The sequence below is a fragment of the Montipora capricornis genome, chromosome 14 (genome assembly GCF_036669925.1).
Source record: "Montipora capricornis isolate CH-2021 chromosome 14, ASM3666992v2, whole genome shotgun sequence".
Taxonomy (NCBI): Eukaryota; Metazoa; Cnidaria; class Anthozoa; order Scleractinia; family Acroporidae; genus Montipora; species Montipora capricornis.
Window position 1 is genome coordinate 2,555,001 of NC_090896.1, and position 12,500 is coordinate 2,567,500.

General features: G+C 38.5%; 1 protein-coding gene across 2 annotated transcripts; it reads right to left on the reverse strand.

Moving 5' to 3' along the window:
• Nucleotides 1-1,029: 1,029 nt before the first annotated feature.
• LOC138033813 (protein KHNYN-like) lies at nucleotides 1,030-10,397 on the reverse strand. 2 transcript variants are annotated; one of them, XM_068881658.1, is made up of 4 exons: nucleotides 10,242-10,397; nucleotides 6,347-6,629; nucleotides 4,902-5,866; nucleotides 1,030-3,208 (listed from the first exon to the last, which is right to left on the reverse strand). In XM_068881658.1, the coding sequence occupies exons 2-4, from the start codon at nucleotides 6,539-6,541 to the stop codon at nucleotides 2,530-2,532; spliced, it is 1,839 nt and encodes a 612-aa protein (XP_068737759.1). In that variant the 5' UTR covers nucleotides 6,542-6,629; nucleotides 10,242-10,397; the 3' UTR covers nucleotides 1,030-2,529. The 2 variants fall into 2 exon arrangements, with proteins under 2 accessions (XP_068737759.1, XP_068737760.1); XM_068881659.1 differs by lacking the exon at nucleotides 10,242-10,397 and adding an exon at nucleotides 7,164-7,338.
• Between the last annotated feature and the right edge of the window lie 2,103 nt (nucleotides 10,398-12,500).

Below are 12,500 nucleotides of genomic sequence, written 5' to 3' on the forward strand. Positions count from 1 at the left end.
CGAAGGTGAAAGTATTGGATGATAATGTCTTTGCCATCATGAAAAGTCACTAAAAAAAGCCTGGGCCACGCCCAGATAGCTCAAGTTGGTTTAATTTAAAATTTCCGACAAGCATCCCTCCCCTTTTTTTATGGGAGTCCCCAACCCCCCCTCCCCCAGAATCTTTTCACGGTTGAGGGCAAAGGCGGTTTAAATTACAGTGAATGTATGGGATTTTGGCCGAATTCAACCTCTGTAACTCCGCTGCAAAAAATCAGATTTTAAAAATGTTAAAATATTGTCGTTCTATTAAAATCATTCACTCAACGGAAAATTAGAACATTACACAAGGCACGACGTTTGAAAATTGGATATCAGAATTCTCCTCATGTCGCTTCAAATTAAGCGGGAATTTGCATGGGTTTTTATGAAATTTACAAATTTCGTTTACTGTCGTTATAGCTTGATACAGATAGTCATACTTGACGAAAATAATCTCAAAAGAAATGTTTTTTGAGAGGGACTCTCGCTATCCACAATCGTCAGACCATAAGGATTTATAATGGTTCAAAGTCGGCAAAATTCTCATACATTCACTGTAATTTTAAGCCGTGTTTGCCCCCCAACCAATATGGCGTCAGAAACCGTGAAAAAAAAGTCTATTGCAAAAGGGAATGGGCGATTGGATCAAAATTGGATGCGGCTCTTTTGTGTTGCAGAGCCTGGCGTATTTTCAATTCAGTTCGTTGGGCTATTATCAGGGACGATGGGGGTTCTGGGGAAATTTTCCGCCGGAAAATTTTGTAATCTTGAAGCTCAGAAATGCCACTTTCAGCACTCTCAACGAGATATCAAAAAATAAACGTGGATCAAACGTAAAATGACAGTTCTTTTACTTCGTATTGTTATTTTTTGCTTGAAATTGGGGGGGGGGAAAGTAGTAGTATCTTCCCAAACCAACCACTAATAAACGATGCAGTGTTTAATGTTGTAAACGAATAGGGATTTGCAGTCTTCTTTTCGCACAAGAGTAGACCCAGTCAAAAAAAATAACAAGAAAAGAATTTATTTCAACATAATAAGAACTTGCTATTTTTGTCATTTTTTTATGGAGTTAAGCATTGTAACATTGGTTTACCCTGGCAATTTTCACAAGTTTGCATAGCTGACATAACAAATCATAACACATAAAACCTTGCTAATTTAAACTGATAAAGCCAGAAGACGTTAAAATATGCCAGTGTTTGCATTGCGATATTGGCAGTAACACAACAAGACGCGTTAAAGTAACGAAGCCACACATGGTTACTTTCCCAAAAAAGAAATTTGCATTTGATTAGAAACTTGGGCAATAAATTTAAGGTTGCCTGTTTAATTCAACAAAAATTTTCAACATAAGCCCAGAAACCTTAAAATCAAAGGCCACGAAACAAACGGAAGAAAAACAACTAACCTCAATGCTTCGAAACTCATGCATAACATCTTTGCCATTTTTTAATATTTTTTTGTGAGTTTTCCCATTATTTTACGTATGTTTTCATTTTACAATTACACATTTTACAATTGATTCCACCAGGAATTCACAAGTGACAGTTGCCTTTAATTAGCTCTCACAGAGAGTACTTTTTTTATACTAAGATTGACAGCACTTTTCGCCATACTGTTGTCATTTAGAATGGTCTTAAATATACCAAACAGAGAGTGAAGTCTTGAAGTTTGAGATTCAAAAGCAATAATAAAGAATTGAACTTTCCATTGAAGATTTCAAGCTGAAGCACCGATAAATGACTTGAAAATTTTTTGAGACAGGAATCTTGGAGTGCCCAGAGTGCAAGACTTCTTTCCGCAAAGCATAGAACTTAGAAGCATACACATCCAAGATGCCATGTCCAGCAATTAATCTCAGGGAACTCCATGATACCTACAATAATATGACAACAACCTGGCTAAAAGTCTTGAAACCAGTATAATTAACACTTTGGGGGTTTAACAATACAAATTTGTTATACCAGAACACCCAACAATGGGAAATATTGATAACAAAACCAGCAATGCAAACAAAACAGCACCAAACAGCAGATTACTGTTTCTGGCAAACTGTAATGTAAGTGCAAGTTGGAAATGTAGTACTAATACCTGTACAAAGCTCCTTGAGGAGAAATTTGATGGGCTTGGCCACAAGTTAATTTTGCTGTTTATATAGGGATGTATTTCTAATCCCTTTTTTTAAATTCCAGCTTGCAATTTATTTCAAACAAAACCGAATGCCCACCCTGAATGAACTTATCTACTAACATGCTCACATCTGGTGAGGGCTGTACACATTCTTGTACACTTGCTGTAACTGAGATAATTGGGTGTCTCACTTCTTAGACAAAAGAACATTTCACTTCAACCGTGTTTTCTTTGATGGATAATTCTGATGTATGTGGGCTTAGTAACTTTCCTCTGAACCCAGAATGTTCATGGTGGATACCCACACACTCTCTGCATGACCTACATGTATGCATGCATAATGCTAGAACACAGACATGTATTACAAAATACATTTTAGTGTTTACCCATAGTGTCACACAGAATGTTAGCTAATTCAGTGACTGTTGCAGTTGGATTATCACTTATTGCCTTCCTCATGGCAGGTTCTGGAACACTTTCCCCAAATATGCCCACCAGTTTTTCAAGTTTTAAATTTATTGTCTCTTGGTCTCTTTCGGGATGATAAAACCTGCACTTAAGGCCATACGTACACTTCTTCAAATAAGGACAAATGCGAGGGTGAGTCGCAGATCCCTTTCGAAGAAAGTCATTCAGATTTGGTCCATGCCTTCCCAGGGGGTCGTCTGGGACCATGAACATGTCCCCAACAAAAGAGTACATGAGTAACCTTTGCTCAACAGTCTCTCGCCACTTGGAATTTTCTCTTGCTAAGTCTCTAAAATTGTCATTTGAAACGACAATGCCATCAGTCTCAGCCGCAAGCTTAATGATAAAGCGATCATCATAGCAAACAATCCTTCGACCGTTTACTTTTCTTGATGGAGTAAAGACAAGGATACCATCTCTTTCAAGATTGTACAGAATTTCTTGGTCGGTGATCGGCTTTTCTGGCCGAGATGCCTCTTTTCGCCATGAAGGAACAAATACTGTAATTTCCCTATGTCCTCTATTCCTGAACCAATCCACACACAGCTGTATGCCTTTGCAAGAGAAAACATCTTGTCGTCCATGGCTGAAAAAAGACGCAATATAACTCACATTAGAAATGTTCCAATTTAGCCTATAAGTTTGTATAATTATAATTGTCTTTTTAATAGCCTATTAAGTCCGGAGGGGAACCCTAATGATGAGTAAAATCATCTTTAGACAAAGTAAAATCTATAACTGACCACTGGGAGTTAAAGGTTAATAAGAAATTTAAAAATTAAGAAGATTTACAACTACTTTCCTCAATGATTCCAAGAACTGTTTGTTCTACATGTAAAGCTATTTAGCCTCGAAAATATTTCAACAATGGAAAAGTCTAGAATGGCATTAGCATATCAATTTCCAATTGATAAGAATCTCTCAACTGCCAGGATTGTGGGAGCAGATGTGCCAAATATGGGAATTAACCTCTAACATTAAAAATGATCAATATTTGATAAAACAAAACATGACAAAATTATAAATTATATTCTCTATTTTCACATTCCCCATAACACACTTTGTTTACCCCCAAATTTTGCATAAACCATTGTTTTCAAATGCTCTTGGGAATGTGCAGTGCCCCGTGGTTTATGCAAAATTTTGGGGGGCAAACAAAGTCTATTATGGGGAATGCCAAAATAGAGATTGATCAATAAATTAATGCTCTGTGTATTAAAACTGATTGGTAACCATAAATGTTTAAGGTAAACAGGAAGTTTTTACCCCTTTTAGTAAAATAAAGCCACAAAATGTTTATTATTTTTGTGTTAAAGAAATACGCAAAACTAGAAAGGCATAAAGGAATTTTAAGCACTGTGATGAAAACTAATTTATTTTTACAGACAGCAATTATTTATAACCATCATTCATCAATGAAACTGAAAATTTTCCTTTTAATTCAAATCTATAAGAGGAAAAAATGTTATGTTGATGGCCTTCAGTCATTCAACTTAACCTCAAAGGAAATGGTAAAAACAAAAAATGCTCGACATTTAGTAAAGAATTCTGTTAAGCTCAGAACAAAAGAGGAACTTATAAGTGACAGCGTTCCACAAGACATATGACCTTGTATTAGCACTGTGTCTACTGCTCATGCTCAAGTTATTCACAAAAACTTCCTGTTATAAGGTTACAGATCATTGCTTCCAAATAAGTTATCTGGTTTCATCCTGACTTGAGCGTGAACTTTCGTAATTAAGATTTCTAAGATTGTACTATTTTCTGTCTTTTTAGCAGCATATAATCTTTACTTTTCATTTAAAGATAATAAAGCAGGTCTCTACATGTTACCTAAATTAAAAGTCAAATGGCATATTATTGTTTGCTGAAGCAAAGACATTTATTTACTAAGTACTGAGCAATCTACAGACTAGATACACTAAAATTAGACGAATGTAAAATATATGCATAGATATATGGTTTAATGCTGTAAAACAGTTTTTTTGTTTAAGTTTCATGACATTTTGGTTGAGCAAATTCATATGAACAAATTCAAATGAGTCATTTAAAAATCATGTGATTTAACCCTTGAACCACAGGGGAAGCTACTAAAGCTTCCTTGTCCCACTAATCAATACAGTTTTCTACAAAATGGCATTAACATCCATAAAATGCCTTGAATTGTTTTAATATAGCATTTTTCTCTATTGTTTTTTTAAAATCTTAAAACTTCTATTCTAGGCAAAACAATAAATTTTCACCCCATGTAATAATATTGAAATTGCAAGTAAGCTCACCTCATTGCCACATTACTTCCATCAATGACAACAGGTCTTAAGTTTGACGACGTGTTTGTAGCTGCCTTTTTGGCCCCAACAATCTGCTGATACATTAACTGTTCCTGTTCGTCAATTCTATCACTAGCACTTGTGCCACTGTTACATACACCATCTGCACTGTTGTCACACACTGAAGACACTTGGTTAGGATAATGTGGAGCATGGACTTGCATTAGAGGCTTGGCAGATGTTGCAGGTGCACCTCTGGCAACAATGTCAGGTGGACGCTGTGGTTCATAGCCTCTTTTAGTGCCTCGATGAATTCCCCATTCCATAAGATCCCCAGGCATCTCATAACCTGTTCTGGGAATTGTACTTTTCTGAGCAGGATCTCTCAAAGCATAGTGTGGCACTGGCCCTGGTGAAGGTTCCCTCTCCCAATTCTGGTGCACTGGGGATCTAACCATCTGTTCTGATGCACTGTCATAACGTGGCATACTAGGTGGTGTGTTTGAAGGACCTCTGGTAACAACTTCTCGTCTAGGATAAGGTGCCAATGATGAAGAGGAAGGCTTGGGCTGGGAAGACCCTGCAGATATTTGATATGGCAATGAAGCAGTTGTTTTAAGAAGTTCATCCAGAAGGGTATTCTGCGTCACCTTACAGCCCAGTTTTTGAACTGCCTGGTCAATAACATGATTGGAATAGCCAAGTTTTAAAGCAAAATCTCTCAGCTGCGGTTCAATGACATTGGGTTGCGAAGTGGGCTGTGATGGTTTTAGTCTCTCTTCAATGACTGACTTGGCCATGGTTACTGCCAAGGCCCCTCCTTGTATTGAGCAAGAGTTGCAGGCAGGGAAATTTACCACTGCACTTGTGGTCTTTTCAAGGTTGTCTCTTGCATCCAGTAGCACACTGTAGAACTCTTTGCCAAAATGAACATTGACGGTCAACTCCGGGTTACAAAGTGACTTGATATATTCCTAGAATTTTTATGTAGAAAGAGATTTTAGTCGAAGAAAACGAGGAAATGCATTGTGAAATTGTTGTTGGCACGGAGTGGACATTGCGGTGTTTCCAAAGGGATGTTCTGTATACATAGCATCAAGAGCAACTGAATCTTCATCCGTCAAAAGATTCTTTGTCTCAATAAAGTCAATAATTGATAACTCTTTATTGTGGTGCGAAACATGGCTTACACGAACACAGCATGATAGAGCAGAGAGCTGAGTGTTAATCCCGAATAAGGCAGGAAACAATCTAGCTATCGACTAAATTTGTAAACTCCCGTTGAAATCAAATCACTCTTCGCATGTTTGCGATATATTCGTAATGAGAAAGAAGCGACATGTTCTTGCAGGATCCAATATCGCTCTTTATCCTCAAAGCGGAAGTTTTTTGTAATCCACAGCTCGAAAAGGATAATGAAAATGAACGCGTCGAGAAAAAAAAAATTCACCCACCTTAGCTTTGGTTAAACTATCTTTTTCTCCTCGCAATTCTAACCACTGGATCCCACTTTTAAGAGCACTTTCTTCGGGCGAGCTAAACTGCACCAGAACGTTGAACAACAACTTTATTCTTTCAAATGCTTTTGCAACGAGCGCACGCTTATTGTGCTCGACTGTTAGTTCTTCGCGAGACTCATTGTCCGCCATGTTGTCAGTGAAATCTCGCAGTTCCAAAGTGTAGTTCGCACTGAATTCTTCTTGGTCTAACACACAGCCATATGACACGAACTCAATTCTGCAAAGGAAGTTAAGGGCGGTATATTTCATCAATACTTATAAATGCTAAAGACATCCTTTCCTAGTCTTGTCGAGGATTGGTGCGTCAACTGACGTAAGCACTATTTGAGAATCTTAAGACTTCCCTTAGGGAGGGGTAAAATACGGCACGCTCTGGAGTGAAACATCGTTCTTTAAACCCTGAAAAGTCTTTATGAAACAATCCTCCTTGTAGAATATTACAAATTAAAGCCATATAAAGGTCCCTTTATGAGAGAAAATCTTTAGGAGCATTTACTTTAAGTTTCTATGTTTCTGCACACCCCCTCTCCCTGCATAATAACGAAACTATTGAAACAGTTGAAACACATCATGCATGATAAATAGATTCGAACTTCCTAGAAACTGTTAATTCCAAACAATGCAAAACACCGCAAAATAACGCGAGGTTGGATCTTTTGGTTTCACTGATCTTGCATCATGACCAGAAAAAAATCCGTTAGGAGACCGAAATCTTAAAAAATCGCCTACTCACTTTCCTTGAGTCACGTACCTAAAATTTTCCGTTTAAAATTAACGCTTGTCTTGAATATTAACTCTCCTTGCAGAGATGGCTATCAGAATCAAGTCTGCATCGAGTGAAAATTAAGAAAAAAGAGCAGCTGTTGTAAGAGAGCTTGCTTCCAGCTTTGTACGTTACAAAGGACACTCGCAGTGCTTGTTGCGCTGAAATGGGGTCGAGCATGTGACCTTCTTGGACAGCGTCAGTCTGTTCTGTTTACATCACTAGTCTGCATGACAGGCGCCGCGCTCCGCGCGAAATATCGCGTTCGCCCCGCTTGGCTCATAAAGCGCCTGTCATGCAGGCTAGTTTAACACACGAACAGAACAAAACATCTTTCCACTTTCCAGTGAGGAAGACCCTTGCACAGACTCCTTCTTGCAACCGACATATTTCACTCCCATACATAAATGCAGGAACAAGTTTATGGGAAGTGCCACTGGTTATGGACTTCCGGATCTAAATATGAAACAAATACTAGTACGACATCCTATGCCAAGCGGACGAGATAAGCCATAGCACCCCCACGTGATGAGCTCCAGATCCAGCTCGTTCAGTTTTTCGTTGCGGCTAACAAGAAACCTAACGCTCCAAAAAATTATTTTAACTGAATCGTACGTCATACGGTTGTAACTAAAAAATGTTTACTCGTGTTACGAGGAATTAAAGATTGATGTGTTGCATTCTTCCGAAAGGCAACCAATTGGATGCAAACTAAAAAACGTCATTTTGTCATTAGTTTCAAATTCCAGAGACGACCGACCGCATTTCACTGATTCAGCTTTCATTTTGGGATTAAACTGAAATAAAACACATGCATTTCATTTATTTGCAGTGAAAGGAGGTGTCTCAAAAGTCGTGATTGCAGAAGTGCCTTGTGCTTCATTTGTTATTTTATATTTTTTAATCAGGTTTTCACTATTATTTATTATAGTTTTCCATGCGGTTGGTCTAAGCTGTTTTTTTTTTTACAACATTCTATTTTTTTTACATACCGTCACACAAAGAACGTTATTCTTCTCTAAGCATTCTTCTCTAAGCATTCAAAGAGCAAAGGCCCTTTGTTCAAAAAAGTTATTTTTCTAACTTAGAATTCATAGAAAATTGTCAGGTACAGAAAAGTTGTAGGAATATGTCACGGATTTATCGAATTTCAATTTACTTGGAATTTGTTTCAAGGCGCTCGAAACAGCAGAAATTGAGGAAGACTATACCAGGTTGGTCGCGCAATGTGACCGGGTTCGATTCCAAGACGTACTTTGGGTCGGAAGTGGGTTTAGTTTCTTGGTTCTCCAGTCCAGTCCGAGAGGTAGGTTTTTCTCTGGGTACTCCGGTTTCCCCCTCTCGCTCCTTAAAAACCAGTTAGTTTAGAGTTCTTTGCGTCCATTATCAATTCCAAGAACTATGGAGCGAAAATGCTTAAGTGAACGTCGAAATTAAAGGAAACTTGCATTAAAACTGTAATTAAAACTTCAGAAAACTTATTTGGCAATCTAGTCTGATGCAAACGAGACGTCACTCAGTTTACACTCAAAAATTCTCTGGAAATTCAATTTGGTAGTGTTTTAGATGCTTTCAATTCACACATTAATAAAACAAGCATCTCCTTTGCAATTTAAAACTTTTGTGCGTAAGATTTCAGCTTAAAAAGGTAAGGGTGATTCGACAAAAATTCTTACGTTGATGTAACCCCGCGGAAATTCGGCCCACTGTTTACAACAAAGCGTCACAGGCAGTTGCTAGCAACTGCCTTTTCCCGGAAGTGTAACCAGTTTGCACCAGTTCCAATTGTTTAATGTTTCCCCACCTGTTTTACTCCCCGGCCCAGTCATAAAAGAACCTGATCATATCACGATATTTAGTGATATTTAAAAAGATCTCTAATTTGTCTTTTCTTTTCGCGGGTTAAATATGGTGGGTGGATGCGGAAAAGAGATCATATCGTGCAAGAAAGCGCTGTTGAAAGATATCATTGTTTTCCTTTGGGGAGACATATCATATCTGCAAGATAACGTTGAAGGAATTTTTTTAAATTTTGAGGCAAAGCCTGAAGGCAAGTAAAGCGGCTTCTTCCTGTCTTTCTTCGATCCATCTTTTGCCTTGTTTGTTTCGTAGTTTAGCAAGCAAAAAAATCATAGAGTTTGAAACAACTTTAAGTGAAGCAAAGCGTGACACAAGTCTTGCTTCCTTCTCAATGCATAACTGGAGCTACTTATCATAAGCACCATGGGCTGCAGGGTAATATAGTGAAACCTCGATTGAAATGTATAAAAAGCCAAGGCATAGGGCATGTCTCCTTACTAGATAATATCCAGTGCAAGGGAGTTGAGTAATATCTATAGCTAAAGTTGCCATGAGGTTTGAATGGTGAGACCGATCCGAGTTTTAGGTCCCGCCAATTAATCATCCTTTTTTGGTACCAATATATATGAATTTACAATTTTCATTATTAAAATAATAATTGTACAGTTCAGTACGAGTTACCTCGACCATAAGAGCGAAAGGAACACAATGACTCCACTCTAACCAGCTACATGCTAATTGAATGCGTCTTCAGTGCGGTTGACGGTGAATTCAACTTTATTGCGTTGTGTTCAACCGGTTTGGGTTCTTATTGCATCGTTATGTTTATGATATGAACTAATAGTTCTATACACGTCCCCAAAAGCTTGCTTTTGCGCCCTGCTTGTGTATGGATGTTACTCGCTACGACTCCGGGCTATGACTTCAGTTCTTTCAGACTTTTTGAGGCGATAAACTGAAAATGCGTTGAGCCGAAGACGGTAAAAACAGTACGCTTGATCTTGTCCTCACTCGAAAAGTTTATTCATTTTTGATTTTGCAACTCATTTGCAGTCAACGATCAAAAATCAAAGACATCTATACTGAGTAGCATTTTTATCCCATAATCCCCAGATGTGGGTCATCTAGATCTATTACCATCCAACACAGCAAAAGCGCGATTTTTTATCTTACGAATCTTGGAACGACGGATTCGAATTACTTTTTTCCTACGCCTTCAAAACAATTAATAATGATTATCACATGTAAGGAACAAAATAAACTTACGTTTGGAGCTTCAGCGAACCTCAAAATGTGGATTGATCAGAATCGTCTCTTGCTCACCGTATTGTGAAAGGGAAACAGGAAGACGTTTATATTAGATCTTTGATACACTCAATGAACTGTATTGTGGTCTGCCATTGACTGACCCCGAATGAGTTACGAAACGTTGACAAATACACGAATGGGGTCATTGTATGACGCAATTATCTATTATCTTCCGATACGTTTGACAGATTCCGGATTTCTCAAAGTTTCCAGGAGGCGCTTTGAGTTTGTCCAACGTCATGTGTATTGAAGTATAGCGTGTAGATGATAAAGAAAGGCCTGCAAAGAAAAGAAGGAACACGCTTTGGGAAGTAGCAATCGACCACCATTAATCTGCTTTCCTCACAGTATACGCTGTTGGACATCTGATGTTAGGCAACTGGGTTGAACTGGTTGTGCAATAAAAAATTGTAGGACGCCAACAAAAACAATAGGATATGAAAACCTAAAAAAATATAGTTAGCTCGCTGTAGTCTAAAATTATTGCTTTGCCCTAGGGAGAATTGACAGCGCGAGCATTTTTGGACAAAACAAGCAGAATCCATCCCTAGGGCCCTTTGAATCAAGAATGGAAGAAAAGAGAGGTCTAGATTTCCGTGGGGTAAGGGGAAGGTAGGGTGGGGAGGAAAGCAGACAACTCCCGCTAACTGCTAAGCGAAACTCAGAGACGGGTTTATCTACTGGTTTGATATGGTAAAATGACCACCGTAAAGACATTTGAAAGCTCAAGTTTCGAGCGTTAGCCCTCAGTGAGAGGGCTCAAAAGGTCTGCTTTCTAATTTATAACAATTTACGATAACAACCAAACATTCCAACCGTCCCGTATTACCCGGGACTGTCCCGGTTTAGACTACGTTGTCTCACTGTCCCCGTTTTCCGTAATATTTTAAACAGTTATTATTTTTAAATATATGATAAATATGAATGAGTTCGTTTGCTTCAGTACATATTAATCAAATGGGAGTTCTAATTATCTGAAGAAATTGCCAATTTCGTCTTCCATCAATTTGCTTTTAATTTCCGTTCTCTCGCATAACAACTTGTAGAAATGTTATATTACTTTGTTCTGTGATTACTAACGTGTAATGAATCTTTATGGTATATTTAATTCATTTCCTGGTGAATGATCTCTTCGCAATTTTCCATACGAATTACCACTTCACTCGACGGTTTCAGGCCTTAAGCACGGTTGAAATCAAAAACTCAATACTCAACTTGACACTCGAAGCGATCCGACGATCGATCAAAACTCAGATTATAAGTCCTTCTTTTACACGTGACTTTCTTCCCGCCACACGTAATGTATGCTTATTTATGTCAAATCTATTTTTAACATAACGTCTGTGCAACAAATGTTCAAAATACAGATAGATTTTCAGTAAAAACAATTGTCGAATTCTAGTAGTTTAGGAAAACTGGGGAGTGTCCCGATTTTGGGGCTTTAGAGGTTGAAATGTATGATCAACCCATTAGAAAAACGCACTCATCTCCGAGTTACGACGGGTCACCCTTGTCTACCCTCTTCCCAGTCTCCCGGTCCTGACTTGACCTACATGCTACAAATTCTTCGAGGGACAAATCAAGAGCGAGTGTCAAATTTCTCATGAGCTGTTTACACGGAGGGAAGAAGATCCTTGAACCAGGAAGGTCCTAGATGGATGATTATCCTGGAGCCATATGTTTTCTGCATTTAGTTTAAATACAAAAGGTTTCACTTGGTTTTGGCACTAGGAAGTTTTGGGTGCTACAGCTAGGATCTTCCTACGTGGGCGGAAAGGAAGATTCTTGCGCTAAGAAGATCCCAGCTCCACGTGAAGTGCATCCTGGTACTAAGGACAAGAAAACAAACATGGCGGCGGTCCCTTCAGGTGCCGAGGGGAAGCGATTTCGTTTAACGTTGCCACGGAATGATTTTGGTGATTCTGATTGCGGCGGAGAACACGCAGTGGAGGCTGTTTACCGCAAACATGGATGAACATCAATGTCGAGAACGCTACGAGCCGCCACGAGTTGAGAGACGACTCGCAAAGAAGATGAAGATAAAAGTATCCACAGTTTTAGAAAACAAGAAGTGAAGTTGAAAAGACGAACATGTCGAAGCCTTAATAGGACATATAAAAGATTACAACGGAATAGACCAAAATCTCTGCATGTAAACCAAACGAAAACGTCTTTCGGTTCCTAGGATTTTCCTTTTTCTAGGATCTTTCTCCCTCC

Bases quoted from the DNA above. Each gene is read 5' to 3' on its own strand.
- LOC138033813 (XM_068881658.1), bottom strand. From the start codon at position 6,541: ATGGCGGACAATGAGTCTCGCGAAGAACTAACAGTCGAGCACAATAAG. The intron at 5,867-6,346 runs GTGGGTGAATTT...TAAAAATTCTAG, and splicing joins ATAGTTTAACCAAAGCTAAG to GAATATATCAAGTCACTTTG. The intron at 3,209-4,901 runs GTGAGCTTACTT...GTCTTTTTTCAG, and splicing joins GGAAGTAATGTGGCAATGAG to CCATGGACGACAAGATGTTT.